Source organism: Parus major, chromosome 4 (assembly GCF_001522545.3).
Source record: "Parus major isolate Abel chromosome 4, Parus_major1.1, whole genome shotgun sequence".
NCBI lineage: Eukaryota > Metazoa > Chordata > Aves > Passeriformes > Paridae > Parus > Parus major.
This window is the reverse complement of record NC_031771.1, coordinates 56,101,629-56,121,527: the sequence shown is the minus strand read 5'-3', so window position 1 is coordinate 56,121,527 and position 19,899 is coordinate 56,101,629. Positions and strand designations below refer to the sequence as shown.

The 19,899-nt window shown below is 38.1% G+C and overlaps 1 protein-coding gene across 2 annotated transcripts; it reads right to left on the bottom strand.

The window, feature by feature from the left end:
• Nucleotides 1-705: 705 nt before the first annotated feature.
• Nucleotides 706-19,852, bottom strand: ZBTB49 (zinc finger and BTB domain containing 49). Of its 2 annotated transcripts, none has more exons than XM_015625669.2 (8): nucleotides 19,784-19,852; nucleotides 18,255-18,428; nucleotides 14,524-15,629; nucleotides 8,856-8,902; nucleotides 5,044-5,117; nucleotides 4,240-4,322; nucleotides 3,990-4,151; nucleotides 706-2,060 (listed from the first exon to the last, which is right to left on the bottom strand). In XM_015625669.2, the coding sequence occupies exons 2-8, from the start codon at nucleotides 18,404-18,406 to the stop codon at nucleotides 1,372-1,374; spliced, it is 2,313 nt and encodes a 770-aa protein (XP_015481155.1). In that variant the 5' UTR covers nucleotides 18,407-18,428; nucleotides 19,784-19,852; the 3' UTR covers nucleotides 706-1,371. The 2 variants fall into 2 exon arrangements, with proteins under 2 accessions (XP_015481155.1, XP_015481156.1); XM_015625670.3 differs by lacking the exon at nucleotides 19,784-19,852 and adding an exon at nucleotides 19,438-19,745.
• Between the last annotated feature and the right edge of the window lie 47 nt (nucleotides 19,853-19,899).

Below are 19,899 nucleotides of genomic sequence, written 5' to 3'. Positions count from 1 at the left end.
AAGGTGAAGAAAAAAATTCCAATTTTCTCTCCAGTGCAGCTAGTTTTTCTTTTTTTTTAACTGGTCTGTTAATGTAGTAAAAAAGTTTTCCATAATATTAAATGACTATTGAGAGAAATGTGTATCTTTTGAGACACACACAGACAGTGTAATGGACTGCCTCTTTTGTCTGAAGGTGTGCTGTACTCTGGCCAGAAACACTCTCTCATTTGAACTCAGGTTGAAAGCAGTTCAGGAAGGTACAGGGACCAAGTAAAGGAAGTAAGGAAGTGAAGCCCCAAATTGTAGGGTATTGGTTGTGGTTAATACAACAAGAGATCAAACAACTAGTCTTGAATTCTTGGGAGGAAAGAATTGGTGACCACCTTAAAAAGACAGAATGCTGTATTTTCCAAGCTTTAACTTTCCACAGACTGTCATGTATCTGTAGCAAGCAGTTTGAAATGCAGCAACTGTTCAAAGCACCCAAGAAGAAAAAGGCCTCTAAGCAATGTTTCTATCCTGTAACAGTCTATTTATTCCATTAATCAGTCAATGTTTTATATTCATTCAAATACAAGACAACCTCCTGGTGTATTGATTGCATTTATTTTGTAGTGCATCTCTTCTTGTGATGGCATCCCCTTTAGCATTGTAAAGATACCTGGAACAGATGGAACTGTTACTGAAAATCCTTCACAGAAAGACAAAATACATTGAGCAATGTAAAACAATTTCCCTTTATTCACAACTTGGCTTTCATTGTACAAATAATCTGCTGTGCAAAATAGTTTATAAAATACTAAAAAAACCCTTTTATTGTAAAAAAATAAAGTTTCTAGATATACAGTTACTTTGCACTATCACAAATATTGCCCAGTATTTAACATTTAAATTTAATGTCACAATACTCAGGTCGTGTAAACAGATGACCCTACTGGTAAGAAAGCCACTACTGAAACTCAGCTTCACTAGGGATTGGTTAAGCATTTTCCTCCTGTCATATCTACACCCTCACACAGCTCTGATGACCCATATCATGAACTTATAGACACTGGCCATCCTTTCCTCCATTATCATGTAAAAAATTCCAAGTTAAATGGTAAATTTAGTCGGCAGCGAATTTTCATAAATCATGGCAATAACACAGGAGCTACATACACAGCGCAGTCACAGAACAACAAAGGTCCCCAACAGTGCATTTAAACTTTGCTGAGAAGCAGTGTAAGTAAAGGCAGCCTACACGTGGCTCTGGGAATGAGCACTTTGATTCCTGCCAGTGTCCAAGCTACCCAGCTTAAACACTTCTGTGAGCTCTCTATGCTGCAGCACAATTGCAGCCACGTTAGCACGAAATGCCTCTAACAAGTTTTGGTACAGTCAGCTGAGCCCTCATTGCTCCAACTCGTTTTCGTTTTGCAAGGTCTTCATCGCCAAGCCCCAGAGGGTCATGCTGGAGAAGAAGGGGCCCTCGTTACTCTTGTAAGCGGCAGAGGAGGCCCGGCTGCCCAGGGCCTCGCTGCTGCAGTGCCCGTCCAGGCCCGCCGCGGAGGAGCGCAGCATGGCCCCGCCGCCCGACTGCAGCGGCTCCGACTGCAGCGGCTCCTCTGCTGCGGCCACATCGACGTCTGAGTAAGCGTAGGGCGGCGGTGGAGCCGGCTGTGCCTGGGCTTTCAGCACTTTAGCGGAATCCACGCTGAGTTTCTCCGGGTTTGCCGAGTCGTGGTGCTGGATCATTGATCGCAGCTTACAGTAAGAATCCGCGGAACTGTCAAATTCAGCGGAGTTTCCAGCTGGATGAACGGGAAATTTAACAGACACCGGTAACAATGTAACTGACATTTCTGGGCCAAAAGAGTCAGAGCTCTGGGACTTGTCGAGGTCGGGCGTTTCAATCCCTTGAGTAAATTCCTCGAGTGCGCTGGGCCCCTCCTCAGAGGCTCTGCAGTGCATCTTCTTGTGCCGCCGCAGCACGGCCGAGCGAGTGAAGCACTTGTTACACGTCTCACACGTGTAGGGCTTCTCCCCAGTGTGAGTCCTCACGTGCCTCCGCAGGTCACCAGAGCCTGCAAAACATTTCCCTACAGGGCACGAGTGATAGATTCAGATACTGTTCTCAACACAAGGATAAACATGTTTTAATTACAGAAAAACTATAGCGATAAGGTATCACATGTCCCACCATTTATCTAGAACAGGTTCAAACAAGTTCCACCTATTTTTACAATTCCATTAACTTGTTTCTTCTTCTTGATCTGGTTTTCTAACTGGTGTTTCCCAATGAACGGGTTCAGCTTTTGTCTCCAGAGACAGAAATATCCATTAGTACTTGAAAGCTGTGAGTGCTCTCAGTTTGTCTTAATATTCATGGAGAAAAAAAATAAAATTAAACTATCAATTTAATTTGTCTGTATGGAAAAACAGTATTCTGATAAGCTTCTAAATATATTCTTCCAGTGAGAGCTGCATCATAGAAAGAAAAGGTTTGTTCATTATCCAGGAGCTACTCTCAAACTGCTGACAAAGTTAACTTTTTTGTTAACTTTAGGCTAATGTAATGCAGCAGTCCTTTTTTATATTCTAGCCAGAGAATGTGTGACAACTGTAAATTTTTATTGCTGTAAAGACTAGAATACAGAAAAATATTCAACTGCTTGTCTATCTTCAAAGCTACAAACTCTAATAAGCTCAATCACTATATTGCTAAGAAAAGAGTCTGAGGCTGAATCAAGGCAAACTATACAGGAATAAGCAGAAAAAGAGAGAATTAATTTCCAGAATTGCCACATGAATCAGACACCTCATATTCTTTAAAATAGTAGAAGAAAGCTTGTGATTTTCATCTCATTTATTTTGTGAGGACAGATACCAACTAAAATGAACCATATTAAATGACTGCCCAATAAAACTGCAGCCCAAATTTTCAGCAGCATTCTGTTTATTTTGCTGCACAGATTTCTCTTCAGTACAGCCATTAAACAGTAATGATAAGATTAAAAATTACTGGGGTAATACATCTGGATTTTGTGCGTAGTGTGAATGATTTCTTAATGCTTCATCAGATCCTCTTTGCGCAATTTTTGCCTTTTCAGAATAAGATGACTTGGCTAAAATCAAAAGTATTCAAAAAACTACTACAAGACAAAATGAAAACAAGCTGTTTAATGACAGCAGCACAACTGATTGTTTTTACTTTCGTATCCTGTGTATCTATTTTCTCATTCTGATGCAAGGCCTCCTGATAATATTGGCTTTTTCTTGTGCCTTAGGACAGTGCAAATAAAACATACTGCAGTTGGATTTGAACATATGAAGCTACACTCCTCCAAAGCTAATTCCTCAAAACATGAACAAAATTCTGTCAAAATAGCACATAATGGCAAAGAAAAAAAATACTGTGCAGGATGCTAAGCAACCTGTGAGATCAGGTTGGACCTGATCAAAAGCCATTTTCAGACCTCCTGTCAGTATGGCATACCTAACAGATTTTGAAAATGGGTGGTCTGATCAAGTTTTGATTTTATTCCAGAGTCTGAAGCAAACTAATGAAAGGTTGTTATTATCAGACTCTGTAGGTGAATGGAGTTAAAATCAATGCATTTGGTATGCAATTGGAAAAAAAAAAAAGACCTCATCAATAGCCAAGTGATGTGAAACCTAACTTTCCATCAGAAAGGACTATTCTGAAAATAAATCTATTTCTGAAGCAGCTACTATGAGCAGCTCTTTAGCAAATATGTTAGCAACCACATACAGTGTTGATTCCTCTGACTTATTTTCTTTAATTTTCAACTGAAATTCTCCTTAAACTTATGAGAAAAATAAAGGAGTTTATTACACAAAATGAAAGACTGTGAAGCATGCAAGACAGAAAATTTTGTGACTGACTTTCACAACATGGTACTTCAATTTAAAACAGTTTTGATTAATTGTTATTCTGTTGACAGAGGAACTTTAACTCATCATTTGAAAAGCAAAGGCACAACCAAGCAATGCACAGTGAACCTTACCACAAGCTGAACAGCTGTATGGTCTCTCTCCAGTGTGCCTTATCCTGTGCTTTACCAATTTTCGTTGCATATTAAATGACTTCCCACATTCATCACAGGTGAATACTTTATCTGCTGTATGCGTCTTTTTATGCTCCTTTAAATTACTGAAGTTACTGAAACCTAGAAAAATGTGACAGACTCTCAGATTAAAATGATTCCTCACTTTTCAGTCAAAAAACCCAAGGCAGAAACTTTGGTTTTTACAGACCTCTGCCACAGATATCACACAGGTGAGGTTTTTCTCCAGAATGAATAATTATATGACGCTGAACATCACCAGAAGCAGCAAATCTGCAACACAACACAGAAACCAAATTAGTGTCTTCATAAGGCCCTTATTTCCCTAAACTATCATATGGAAATTGGCTTGAATGAATGCCTGATGTTCTGCACAAAGACTGAGACCTAAAGCACAGATAAATGGATGCAACTAAGAAAACATTTTTAAACAGAAAAAACTTCCAAAAAACATTTTTATCATTAATGTTACTAATTCATTCTGTATTTTTTGCCATTCCTGCATTAGTGTATTTTATGTCACCATTAGCTAGCAGAATTATTTAATGCTTTGCTTAAATTTGTCAAATTTCCCATACTTCAGGATATCAGGAAATGAAAAAAAAATAAAAATACCACCAAGTAATGAAAAAAATGTGAGGGAAAGGTACAAACCTGCATGATTTATTGTGACTCACACTGTTCAAAACACACACAATATACAACACAATAAATAAAACACAACAAATTATACTCAATGCTATTCTTATCTACATACCAATACACAAAAAATTTAGACCACAAGCTCTGGTGACAGGACTATCTTACTCACAGCAAGTCAGTTGCAAACATTTATATATTTTAATCCCATCAGCACACATTTAAGCCCAACACCTTCTAAACAAAATTGAGCAGCATGCTGCCTTAGCTCTTGGCCTGTAGTTTATCATGAAGATTAGTAGAAAACATGAACAAATTTTTTCATGTTAACTTTACTAAGATGAACAATTCTCACCTCTTCCCACAGATTTCACAAATGTATGGCTTCTCACCAGAATGTCGTCGTAAATGTGTCTGGAGATTACCTGCCTGAAGGGAGAGCAATTTAGGTATTTAAATTCAGCTTGTCTGTTGTATGCAGATAAAAAAAACAACAAAACAATGATGGGAACTATGAGACTGGCTTTTCTTATTCCTACTTCTAAGGCAGTGAAGACTACAAAGCATGTATGAACTCAAGAATTCTTATCTAGTAAAGACAGACTACCATGCACTTCAACATCAAATTGTTTATGTATGGAATTATCCATTGACAAGAAGAGAAATAGAGGGAAAAAATAAAAACAAGAAGCCTGAAATCAAATGCTAAGAGAAAAGGAAGACCTATAATTGAAAGCAGATCCAATTATAAATAAAAATTACACTGTCTAGAATGCAAAGAATGTGAAATGAAAATTTACTAACTTACTAGCAATACAGTTCATGTTAGTTTCACTTTCCCTGTCCTACAAATAAAATATTGTTACACATATGTAGCAATACATGTCTGAATTCACCTATCAGATGGTTAAAAAGAAAATAAGAGGGTAAATATTTTTCTATCCATAAAATACTCAGATGCTCCTAACCTGAAATTATTTACTCATACTGAAAATAAATCAGAACAGGAAGTACAGAAAATACTTGGTCCTCGTGAATGGCTACTCCACTGAGTCCAGTTCTCAAACAAGACACACCCTGTGGAAGAGCTGCAGATGTTTCATACATTGTGCACACTTTCACAGTCAGTTTTTAAACCTTTTTGGTTGATAACTGCCAGGTTTTGATTTGGCTAAGGAAACATCAAGTCCTTTACATTGGGAAAGAAAATTTGGGATGCAAAGATTATCATGTCCTCATCAGTCACAGTAAGATATAAAAATAAGACCCAGACGAATTCCTTCTGGCTCATTTAGATAATATATTACCTGTTATGATTTATCACTGTAATCAGATCTTATCATGTACCAGAACTCAGGTACTGCAGACACACACACACACACACACAGAGGACAGCATCGAATGGATCAATGTTTGAACCCTGAAAGAGCTTTCTTCAACCCCTGGAAATTTTTTTCAGACAACAGTGTGACTGAACAGCTGTTCTCTAAGGCCAAACTTTCTAATACTGAAATCCACTCAAAGAGAGGCATTAGGTACTTATTTCTGGGGAAGAAGAAGAAAACCATGGAATAATTTTTGCTTTTCAAAGACAAGGGATTTTATGCCACAGTGCGTTTTAGAAAAACATATAAAAAAAAAGACAGAACCTTTACTTCTATCCATGTCACAAACAAACCCTTTCATGGGCATTTGAAAGTTATTCCAGATAAAGACAGAGGATGAATTTGAAGAGCAGCAACTACCTTGAAATAGTTCCCTCAAAAGCATATTAGGTATATATTAATAATATATAGGTATATATATTAATATAGGTATATATTAAGTAAGAATAAAGACATTTGCAGAAAGCTGCAAGTAGATCTGTTTCTTTGTTACAAGCCTATGTCCTTTCCTTCTAATGAGGGCTAAGCTTGATACTAACCGTGCTAAGACAAAACACGGTAAAAACATCATTAACTTGTATCCTTTCTTAAGCTTTAAAGCTAGCACACAACAATGTGATGCTTGGTTAAAGCATCACATGCCACCCCAATGTTAAAAAAACCCCTAAGGTGACTTCTGCTCGCATTTCAGTGCAAGAAAAAAAAAAAAAAAAGCTCAGAAGAATCCTCTAAATGGTTGCACAGACCTCCTCACAAATTTGGAGACCAGAGAGATACACCATACTTAGTCCTTTTGTAAGTGGCAAGCTTCCAAAGTGAAGCAACTGATGCTGTGGGCCCCTGAAAGAATCTCTGCAGGAGGAGGTAAAACACAATATCCTGGATCATCAGCCAGAGAGGGTTCACATCACAACAAGCTGTGTACAAGTAGTAAGGGAAGATGCAGGCTTGGAAGTAAAGGAATGTTTTCCTCAAAAAATTTTTTGGCTGTTTATTCCCAACTATGAGTTCCCTCAACATTTTCCCCTACTTCTTTCATTTTCTGCTCCACATTCCAACACACAGCACATCAGCTACATTCAGCAGGAGCAGACAACCCACCAGGCCCAACAGCTGCACTGTCTCAAAAGTACAGTACATGAAGGCTTAAAAAAGAAAAGTGTTTCTATTTCTGTGCTTGCAGACAGAGAAGATAAAGGACAAGATCGGAGATGGTATTCTAAGCAAAAAGTAGATAGTAATTATCCTTGCATCTTACTTTCTGGTGAGTGGAATCTCACTTATTTGCAGGATTGAAAAGCAAGTACCCCAGCAATATGCAAGACCCCTTTATGAGCAGAGAAAGAACTGCAGCACAGAGGCTGAAAGCTCTGGCGCTATGCTGGATGTGTAGGGATTGCCTGTGAATATGTATCTACCTACACCTCCTGGCAAGGGAGGTAACATGGAGGGAAGGGAAGCTGATTGGGAGGGTTTCATTAAAAGGCAGAAATTTCCAGTTTTGTCAGGGGTTTTGTTTGTTTCTGTAATTAAAGACAAACAAAGAATATTTCATGAGGAGTCTGTCATGCCTCTCATACACTCTGTGTGACACTCTTCCTCCACTGTAGTAGTATAGAATCCAACTTGATTTGCCAAAAGCACTACTAACAGAATTTGAAATATCCATGTTTTTCTTTTAGTAACTAGAAGTTCAGCCATCAAAATGAATGAAAATGCTCTTCTTTGCCTAAAAAGCATGCCCAGTTTTGCTGAAAATTGCCCAATAAGCACTATGAAACAGTATTCTTCATTGGATGCATTCTTATATTCATATTTAGCAACAAGGTGGAGGACACAAAGGCATCAGATTCATGGGTCAAAAAAGGCCCACTGGTGGGCTGTGAAAATGAAGCAAGAACAGCACAACCAGTGGTGGGTGGGTACGTAAAAAGCACATAGCTCCAATACTTAAACCAGGACCTATAAGAAATGCCAAAGCTATTTGACAATAATTATGTAATCTTAGTATAAAAATATGCACCTGATTACTGTCTGCTCTACTTACATGTGCACATCTCAACCACAAAATCAGAAAGTAAACAGACATTTTGGAAATGTGAGACAACTAGGCATGAAATTTGTAGAAATACAAATTAATTGTTGTACCCAGAAGAGGAAGTAAACACTGGAGGGCAAATAAATCAGCTAAAGCTTAGGCCCTGTATGTAAGTAGAGAATTTCACCAGATGCTTTTTTAAATCATAGTTGAGTATTGTCACTTCAGAGATGTGGTGGTATTCTCACTGAAAGAAACTGAGCCCAGTTATATGGATACAAATTCTTTTTATCTGACTCAAATCTACTTAATAATTTATGCCATTTAGGAAGATGAAACTGTATTGTGAATACAACATTACATAAAATTTGCACCTCCACTTTTTTCAGACATTGTAAAAATGCTAGTCACAACATACCTCTAAGCATAAAGCAAAAGAGCAGTTTGGAAATGAATGTTCTTTGTATTTCAAATATAGCTGTGGCTCTGTACACTTAAACACTCATTTGAAGGTAAAGTACATAACACATCTACTGAAAGCAGACAGAATCAAAGACATGGAATGCATCAAAGAAATCTAAAACATTCAGTGTGTTATTTTGAAACAAGACATTTTAATAATTTATCCCTAAAGTGAATTCTGTCTTTGAACAAAAAAAAAAATCTAATCTTAAACACATGATTTTTAGAATCAACACAGATGCATTTCAAGTCAAAGTACCATAATATATAAAATATTCCCACCTGTGAGAAGTGTTTCCCACAAATGTTACATTCAAAAGGTTTCTCACCTAAAAGAAGAAACAGAACATAGAACTTCTAATAGTTGCAGTAGAACAGAAATAAATTGGTACATTTCCTTTTAAAACATGTAAGAGCAAAAAATATCCCCAGAAGGATACTTACCCATGTATTTAAGGGGAAATTCAAGAGGTAAATACAGCTTTTACCACTAAGTTTCTAAAGCAGACTTGTTCAGAATTTATCCTTCAAAACAAGTGAAAGAGTTTTGATATGGATTGGTGCAGGTTTTAATCTTTTGAAAGTATTTTTGATTTGAAATGAAGGAGTATCATATCACCAGGAGGAACAGAATAGATGACAAGGCCCAACAACAACAGTGATGGGAAGGGCACCTGTTTTTTCACTTGCACAGAGACACATTCTTATAAAGGAGGAGGAATGAAGGGAAGCTGATTTGGAAGAATTGTGTTTTCTGATTTTAATGTCTACCATACATCTCTGCTCAGCACATAGCCATTCACTTCCAGAAAATATGTATTTGCCTTCAAATTCTCATCCTATATAGACAGAAGTACCTGAAGATTGCCTAAGAATTTTGCTCCAAAATTCTGAATTTATACATGTAAAACTGTTATCCTTGAATCTCCAAAAACAGATTGGCAGCTTTAGTAAAAACTGGTGAGCCCACTTTAGCTTTCCAAAACAACCTGACTCTCAGTCTAGAATGTGACTATACAACACTTAAATTCTCTAGCTGTTAAGACAAATATGTTTTTGTAATAATTTTTTTCCTCTACAGTATTTCATAAAGGTTAATTCCCCCATCTTAGTTATTGGTTTCCTACACTGTTGATAAAATTTTATGTGCATCTTTTAGAATTTTGAAAACAAAAATGATGCTCAAATACCATTGATTCAATGACACACACTTATCATCTTCCATGAGTCTAACTGCACATTTAAAGGACATTTATAATCTGTCCCACATGTGCAGGACAACAAAACTAGTGTAAATCCATGTGATTTTGAAAACAGAATGTTTCTAAAGGGAAAAAGATATCTTACAACATTACACTGTGTTTCATCTTGGTCATGATTAAATAATCTGTCTAAAGATTTTTATTTACTTCTTTAATTTTAATTTTCCTGACTTTACAGAATACCTCTTGGCTTCTCTTCCATTAAGTATTCTCTACATCAATTTTTTCCTCCATCCTTGGAAGTGTTACAAGCAACATATCTACCATATCCAGGTGTGGGAATTCCATTTTCCAGATGAAGTTCTTCCAACATTTTTTAGGATTAAGGACTAAATGCAATTCTCTTTAGATTTTAAAACACAGAGGAAACATACAGTTATGTTATTTCACAGATTGCAACCTTGCAATTTGTCTGACAGCTTGTGGCTTTATCTACTTTGTCTACTTAATAAAGAATGGAAATCTGGTAGTTTTAAAAAAGCTTTCCTTCAATTAAAGACAAAAATAATGAAACCAGTAAATCGACTATGAAGTCACTCAACTATGAAGAGCACTGAGGCTTGATTTCATTATGGCTTTAAACTTGCAAAACACCAAAAATTCTGATACTGATAACACAAATATAAATGAAACCAACAGGGAGCCAGATCTGTAGCAACTTGAAAGGATTCTGAAAGCCATAAAAGCATCAAGATAATAGGAAATGGAGGACAAAAAACACTAGTAAGCAATTTTTGCAGAAATTACCTATAAAAAAAGTTACTGGAGACCTAGAGAATAGTATTTGAACAGGAATCCACACTGAAATGACTAGAGGGAAAGGTGAGGAACTGGAGGCTCAAATTGCTCCAAACTATTACTGTAGGCTGCATGCAGCCTCCTTCTAACTGTACTGATGTAATGAATTGGAGTTTTCCCTCAAAGATAAAGCTAAAACAAATGGGTTTTTTTTAACAAAGAAACATCAAATTCCTTTTTGGAGAACAATTTTGCACTTGCATAGAATTCCAAATCAGTGGGCTTATCAACTAATCCATTGCTCAGAAGCAATTAGCCTCACTACCTGAACTAATAAGCTGAAGACTATTCTTCGCCTATCACTGGTGAGACCGTATCTGGAGCCTTAAGAAAAGAAGGCAAACAGGAAATCTCATTGCTGCCTAAGGCTTGAGAAGGCAGATGCAAGCAGGTTGTTCCTGGTACACAGTCTTAGGACAAGAGATGACAGACGCAATTTGATCATGACAAATTCCAATCAGATACATAAAAATAATCTTTTACCCCATGAGGGTGGTCAGATGCTGGGAGTGATTGTCTGGAGAGGTTGTGGAAACTGTCTCTGGAGATGTCCAAAATTTTCACTACACATGGCCACGAGCAAAACAACCCGATCTAATTTGATGTGCCTTGAGCAGGAAACAGGAGCTGATTACCTGAGGAGATCCATGTCAATCTAAATTATTCTATGATTCTACAACTGTCAATAAATTCCAAACCAAAAACCTCATCTGGGAGTACCAGGATTGTATCACTCTTGTTCAACACCCTGCAAGAAGATAAAGTACACAATAGTGGGAGCCATGGCTGGATCAATAGCAATACAGAAAAACTGGAGGAAAGTAGTAACTGAATACAATTCAGACAGCGTGTAACCCAGGGGACTTCACTTTTGAACCCCTGTGCTGCCTTGTCCTTTCTATATTCTCTTGCATCCTTTCTTGTTCAACATTCTGCAAGAAGAGGTGAAGATAAATCACAGTGATCACAACAGTGATCAAAGCAGTGTCATGTCAGCTCCTGAGGAGAAAGGCATGAAGGCAGAAGTGGTGCTCCTGATGAGATGGCAAAGGCGAGGAGCTAAACTCACTAAGGCAAGGAATGCTGGAAGTTGCTCAAGCAAACCCCGGAATGAAAAGGTTGAGGATCAACAATGTATTACGTGGCAGGGCTACTCCCTTCCTGTTGCATTCCATCCTGCCAAGAGTTTTTTCCATTGGTCCGAGTTTGTTTTGGGTTGCTCTTTTGAGATGTTCCCTGAAAATACATAAAATACCCCAACAAAACCACTGGATGTTCCTGCACAAGTGCAGACTTGCTTCCTTTTTTTCAGACAAGTCAATATAATAATAAAGAACAAATTATAACATTCAGTCAAAATCATCCTAAGTCAGTGCAGTATGCTCTGTTTAGAGATTCCTTTAAATGTCCACAGGCAATACAACTCAAACAGCCAGACATGCCAGGACAATGGCTGTTGAACAGTTTGGCTACCTTCATATAGAAAACTCATCAGTGCACCCATGCTAACCTGCAAATTCTTTAGCAGTTCCTAGTGTGCAGGGACAGAGAATTTCACACATGCTTTTTCTTGACAACTGGACCACCTCAGCACTTGTGGTGTAAGAATTGTCATTTTTGGATTAAAAACAGGTTTGCCAGTGTGACATGTCCATTTCTTCCATCTCTTCAGCAAAGTCACATTGGGAGGAGTCACATTTCAGTGAGCACTATAATACTTAAATGTCTGCTAACCCTTTTGCTTAGCTCAAGAAAATTAGTGTTTTTTAATAAAATGGATTAGCTAGTAATATGTTATGCTTTCTGAAGAGGCAGATGAACAGAAATGGCTTTTAGCATACACTTACATTACCTACTACCAGTGTACCTGACAGTAACAACACAAAGGTGCCCTGTACCTTCTGCTACAGCTCTTTCCAGTATCAACATCCTACTCACTATCCACTGCAATTTTCCAAACACTCTTTTTGCACTACCTGGGTATTTAAAAATAAATTAACATTAATAAAAGGGAAATAACAGGGAATAATTCCCAAAAATAACAGGGAACCAAACAGGCATTTCTACTCATATCCTTGCCTCAGTTTTTCCATCCATTGATGTGCTTATTATTTGTTTAACTTGGGCTCTTATACTTTCGTCATCCATAGAAGAATGCTAGTGCTTTATTAACTAGCACTCAAATCTGGAGTTTTTGAAAACTACTGGAAGAAGATGGTGTGTGAAAAGTGTTGCCCTGAAAACTCAGCTTCTGATCTTGATGACATAGTTTTCAAAGACTTTTCCAGGACAGTAACTGTAAACATAGATATGTGTGCATTCTTTCTGTTACACGTCTTCTGATGGGCATTTCTCATGGCCAGTGCAGTGAGAAAGTGTTATCCTGACCATTCAATTCCTGGCCGTGGTCAGAAACCTAAAAATCCTGGGAGGAAAAATAAACTCTCTTTTCCTTTCACCACACCTCGACCTGTGTCTGTGTGATCTATTCATACCCAGCAGCAACAAAAAGCATTAGAGAATCCTTGAATCCTGGGGTCTCTCTAGCACAAACTGATGTTACTGCAGTCTCTCCTTTAGCTGGAACTTGTCTAGATGCTCTTGTTTTCTATCTGATCATGTATTTTCCTGAAAATCTAGGGTATTAAAATGTACCTGATGATACCAGCTCAAATCAGATAAGATTCAAAAAATACAAGAAAAAAAGAGGCTCTAGGTAAGAGGCATATGCTACTCTTTCACTTTCTTTTTCTAATATAAAAAAATATTAGAAACATGAACATACAGAAGCAGTTATAGCTAACAATTGAAAACTTCAGGAAGCTAATGCAAAATGTTCATATTACCAGATTCTGGGAAGATTTTTCTATGAGTAAAAAAATAGTAAAATAAATTTTTAATTCTAAGGATCAGTTAAAATAAATTAATGTCTGAGTTTCATATTTAGTGTCAAATTACCAATATGTGTCAAATTACCAATACGTGTATGATCATTTCCAAAGTGATGTTTATTTGACAAGATTGAGAGAGATGCATTTGTATATTTAATACAAGGAAAAAGAAAAGCAAAAAATATTCAACAGCTTAACCAGGAATTATATAATCTCAAGGACTTTGAATCAATTTTTTTACCTTGCCTAGACAAGGTAATTCTTAAAAACTCTTCTAAAGAAGCATATCTAATAATGCTGGTTAAATTGAACAGACAAATTAATTCATTTGGAGTTAAACTAGGTCTTGTTTTTCATTACAATAAAAATATACTTAAAAATAAATCTATGTTAGGTTTAAAAATATTACCTGTGAACTTTTAAAGCAAAGTACATTAATTCAAAATTCTCATTTACTCTGCAGCCTGAAGGAGCCTTACTCTCAAGGTAAACACAATTAAAGTTGCTATAAGGCATATTTCTACAGGCTAAAAAAAATGACTTCCAAGACCAAATCACTTGTATCTTACAATGAATATATGACCAGAGAGAACAGAGGTATTCAAGTATACTTATAGTACCATTTATTCATTTACACCTTTTATTGTCATCTGGTTCAAACATCCAGCCCACCTGACAAACTGACTAGAAATGACTCATTGAAATGCAGGAAAAAAACCAAAATTTTCATTGAAATGTCATTTTCATCGAATTCACACTATTTTCTTTGAAAAAGCACCCAAATCCCCAGATACACAGGAGAAATCTTTTCTACAACTCCCAGGAAAACTCGGTATTATAGTTCTTTATTCCCGTATGATTATCCATTAAAAAAATAAAACAAACCACAGCCTTTTGAAAGTAGACCCTTAAACAGCATCTCTGAATGAAGAGACACTGCAAGATAATTCTCTGTAATTGAAATATTTGGCCTGCAGACCAAGTAACTGATAACTGTACCTGTATGAGACCTTTTATGTAGCTCCAAATTGCTTGGATGTTTGAAAGCCTTCCCACATAACTCACAAGTATATTGTTTCTGTGACTGAAGAGTCTGTGATTGTCCTTCCTGTTCCAAAGGACCTTGAGATCTTTCCACTTCAACAGTTTGTTCAAAATGCTCTGAATTCACTAAATCTTCAGCTTCTTTTTCATCAGTAACTCTAACATGTGTCATGTCTGTGATACTTTCATTTACAGGTTCAACTACTTCTGTCACTCTACTGTCATCTCTTTGGGGCTCAGGCGGCTGCTCTGCACATTTCTGAGATCTTAGAAAATTTAGCTTTTTGAGGTGTATTGCCTTTTTCAGCCGCATTTGTCTGGTGGGCTGCAGAACTGTGCTCTCTGCATTTTGGTCTGGAGCAGCTTCACTTGCAGACTGAACCAGAAAGTTCGATGGTAAATGATCAGTGGTTTCCAGAATACACTCAGAGTGATTGACAGCACAAGAATTATTCTCCACTGTGTTTATTTCTGTGGATGTGTTGTAAGAAAAGGATGGTTCTGCTCCTCTCTCGTGATCAGAGCAAGCGTTTTGTTTATAGAACTGTTTGCTGTAAAAGTTGCGTAGTTTATAGTAGTAACTTGGTTGTTTAAATGGAAGCTCTGTGCAGTTGCCATCTAAGGAATCTTGTGGTGGTTTCTGTCCATCACCTGATGGGGTGTGCAGATTAACAGACTGTGATGCATGTGGGTGGTGCTCAGCCAAGACTTTGTTAGTTTGTGTGTCAGCCGAGCACTCAGGCAATAGGTTTGTCCCGTAGCTGTCACCAGCACAGCCGGTATCTGAACCCAAAGCATTCTGCAGTGAAAATACACTATTACACGGCATGCTGGCTGCCTGCTCCACAGCTGTGGAAGACTTTAAAAAGGTGTGGCAAATGTTCAGCACATTTTGCACTTGGAGGCACTGTGCAATGTCCAGCATAGCTTGTACATTGTCCTGACTAAGATCCAGGTGGGAGGTGTACATGAAGTCCAGGATCTGGCCTATGCCACCTACATTTTTAATGTCCAAGTGAAACACATCATTCTTCTGGCCTGAAGAATTCTGGAAAAGGGTCCTGATAAAATAAGGCAAATATTCAAATATAAACACAAATAATTCCCAAACACTTCAATAAGAAAAAACATACATGCATCTCAAATAAGCTGCTTGGTATGAAACAAGTTTGTATTCTAAAGCTTTACCTATATTGCTGTGTTTTTGAAGATGAATTTCTCAAAACTGCTCAATTACTTGTCTTATATATTAGTCCTACATTAGTGCACCTGAAGTATATATCAAAGTAAATGATCCTTTATCTAACTTATCCTTTATCGAATTTATATTTTATCTAACTAATTCTGTATTTCTCTATGTTTTCAAATAACATCCTATGCTTGTGGTTCTTATCCACTGTTCTTCACATATTAGGTGCAGTGGTGTATTTATGGACAATTTGCAGAACTGGTTGACTCAGAATGGTTTTTCTCCTTTCATCGTGGCAAATCAAACAGAACAGAAGGAATTTTCTAGCAAAATGGAGAAGATAAACCTCAAAATCAGCTAAACTCTTATCTGGCAACTGAGTTTGTCCATTGAACTCCATCAGTAAGCCTACCAAAGTTCTTAGCATTAGTTCTTTCTCCACAAATACAACAAGAGGATGGCAATATTAAACAAGATGATGGCATTATTTTCAATTATTCTCTCATATCAAAAAAAGTACTTTTTTTTTACTGGTTCTGGATAAGAACCAAGTAAAAGAATGAGAAAGAGTACAGGTACATAACCCTAAAACAGCAGTGCAACCAATACCCACTGAATTGTCACTGAATCCTTAAACTGAATGAATTCACAGAAGTTCTTACTATTTAATGTGAAGTTAATGCCAGGAGCTTATCTGGCTCTATCACTTCGGCCTGTGACAGGAGTTGGTCACACCCCAGGAGCAGTATGACACAAGGTGTGACTAGAGCACTTGCTCTATGGCTTTTTGGCTGTCAGTCTGTGCTCTGAGGAGACAAGGATGAGAGGGGAGGTCTTTTGCATGGGATAACAGAGGATTTATTGCTCTGGGGAATCTTGGGGGCAAAAGACAGAAAATGCAAGCGTGTAACAGCTGAAATAGGGAGGCGGTTCAAAGGGAGGGTACAAAACATCAGCTAATCAGAGATATCCTGGGGAGGGTAAAAGGCAGGGTTCACAAAATCATCATCCAATGAGGAGGTAGGGGGGAGAAATTGGGTCACATGGAGTTATCAAAGGTCAAAATTTAGGGGATTTCCAAAGTGGAATTCCAAGAGTGTGGTGGGCCTAAGATAGGATTGACAGCAGACTCAGGGTAGATTGACAACATGGGGCGGGAGGGTCTGGGCTGGGTGATAATTTGGACCAAACCTTCAACTTGGGCAATAACAGAACATACCATTAACAAGAAACACACTGCAACGTAAAGTATTCTCAGCATGAGACATGCAGCTCTTCACATGCACAAGCAGTCCTAGATTAAGTGGGTTCATACTCCCTCTCAGCCAAGAACTTTATACCTGCCCATTCAAATCCTGATACTCCCACAGTAAATAGTGACATACAGACGGGATCAGGTCACTCTTATGTAGCTACCTTCCTACACTAAAAAATGCCCCAAACTTGATGGTTCCTCTTTGTGGGCTAAGTCTCAAATTTGGTTTTGTTTAAAGGTGGGCATATCAACGAGCTCTAAATCTTAAGAAAACATGAGTCTATGCTGAAACTTTAGAAATGCAGGGGATACTCTGAAGCCAGTGCCCACATCCAAGTTCTTTCATAAATCTAGACCATCCTATCTAAGTTAAAACCAAAACTATAATGAATAGATCTGGGTTGAGAGCCTGAATTAATTAGCCACTTATATCCTGTTGAATTTTAAGAGGAGTTTAGCTCTTAGCTCCTTTTAACTACTTAAAAAATTTGGTCTTTGAGCATAATTGCACTTCATCAGCAGTACACCACTAGAGCAGAAAAAGGAACCTCTTACCTTTTTTTCCTGGTCATAACATAAAAATAGGTTTCTTACAAATGAATTAGCAGTCAAGCTTTAGAAATGTTTCAAAAAACAAGGTCTAAAAACTGCCCAATCTAACAGCTTACTCATAACTAATATAAAGCACTAAGTTGGGAGATCCAGCACCCTCCAAAATTTGAGGGCACAATTGAGGGCAGCACAGAAGGGGAAGAATGTAGTGATGTGGTGTAATGGTGTAACCTGCATACTTTAAAACACAGCTGTTGTCTCTGAGAATCTGAATTAGCAGAGATTTACTAATAACCTATACAGTCACATTTTATTTAGAATGTAATTGATGAAACAAGTCTCATTTGGAAATAGATAACATTTTATCAATTATATCCCTTATCTGTCTCTGTTCGTATGCCCTGCTATGTTCCTTGTAAGCAGTTATATTTTTCTGGTGAAACAGTGAATGCAGGTCCATGTTTCATTATATGAAGCATGATAAGCAAGTAAATAAAAAAAAATGTCAAAATCAAAGAGCATACTATGAATACTTGATACAGCTTTATCTCTGCACAATTTCCCTTTTCTCCTTATATTCCCAAGAGATACTCAGTCTGTGACCAACAGAAAAAAATACCCTTCTCAGAGAAAACCTCAGCCAACAGCATTTAGTTAACATTTTAAAGAAAAGAATTTTCTATCACATACCTGAAATATTGACTGAAAGCAGCTAATACATTTTTGTGTGCTTTGAAGCAGACACCCTTCACCACCAGCATGCAGTCACAGAGAAGCCCCTGAATGCGCTGTTCATGTAGCTGCTGGAGAAGATGACAGCTATGGCTAGCAACAGTGTCCATGCTAGAAATTCACTTAAATTACCTGCAATGAAATAAAATGCTAAGGTGAATATTGAATTGCAAAATTGATTTAAAATATTAAGAACATTTCTGCCATTTATTTTAGCTTTCAAATGAAACAGACTTCAGTTTACACCTGCAATTTGATTGCTAATGACATTTTTCTGGTTAAAGATGAGTCACAGTATCACTCACCAACATATACACAGCAGTACATGATTTTAACAAAGCCTTGCTTACAAAAAAGAGCATCCACAGAAATCCAATGGTGCTGCCAATAAACTGAGCTCCATAACCTCAAAAATTGCACCTCAATTCAAACAACTTCCACAATAATTAGATTCTAATGCAAAAACCATATTGCATGTACAAAATCAGTAGCATTTGTAGAGGAAAACCTCAGATTCTTCATCCTCTAACTCAAAAGGGAGAACATAGTACTAGTATTATTTGAGATATTTGTTGCTGTTCTAGCTACATACATTTCCACTGTGGATCTGATTAGTTAGACACATTAGCATGGTATTGCTTTTAATACAATGTAATATCTAAATGAAAAAAATCCCTTCTAAACAGGTTGAAAAGACAATTCACATCTGAACACAACACATTTACACTGAATTCCATACTTCCTTTTTTTTTGTTTTTTGTAACAAGGATATAATGCTCCACTGTGCACTTGTAAACACGACAACTTCTACTATTAGGATAAACAATTTCTATTCTTCTAACTAGGAATGAAGGAAGAAAACCTTCCTATTCTAAGGAATGAAGTAGGAAAACCACATTCTGTTAAGCATAACCAGATAGTGGTCATCCCATTCTCAAATCTCATGAACGATAAGGGTTCCGCATTTTAATTTATCCTGTTTAACTCTGTGATTCCCTGCCTTCTGCTCTATTACATGGAAGGGCTATTATATTGTGCTTTTTCTCTATTAATGCTTATCATGTTTTGACCAGGCTTTAAAATAAAGCACATCAATTTGCTTTCTCTGTGTGCATCTCCCACCACGGCATCCTGCAATTACTTTGACAGTGAACTGCCTCTCATCCATCAGGAGCGTGTCTCCTCAGGGGCCGGCGGGCACGGGGAGCCGCTCCCGAGCAGGGGAACCCCTCCGCCACAGCCGCTATTTATGGCTAAGTTCCCCTCAGCCTCGCCCGGCTGGAGCCGGGCTCGACGTGCCGCAGGAAAAGGGGACAGAGGGAGTATCTGCCTCGCTGGGGCCGGCTCTGCCCAGGGACAGAGCGAGCGAGCGGCCGGTGCCGGGGGACACGGCCCCACTGCCTCGGGCGGGGGAACGCGGCGCGGCCTGGCACGGGCGGGACAGCGGCCGAAGGGCAAGAGCCAGCCCTGCCCAGCCCAGCGCTTACCGGCTCCGGCCACCTCCCAGCTCCATCCCCGCCAGCGGCCGCTTCCGCCGCCGCTCCCTCCCCTTCCCCTTCCTTCCCCTTCCTTCCCTTCCCCTTCCCCTTCCGCTGCGCGGGGC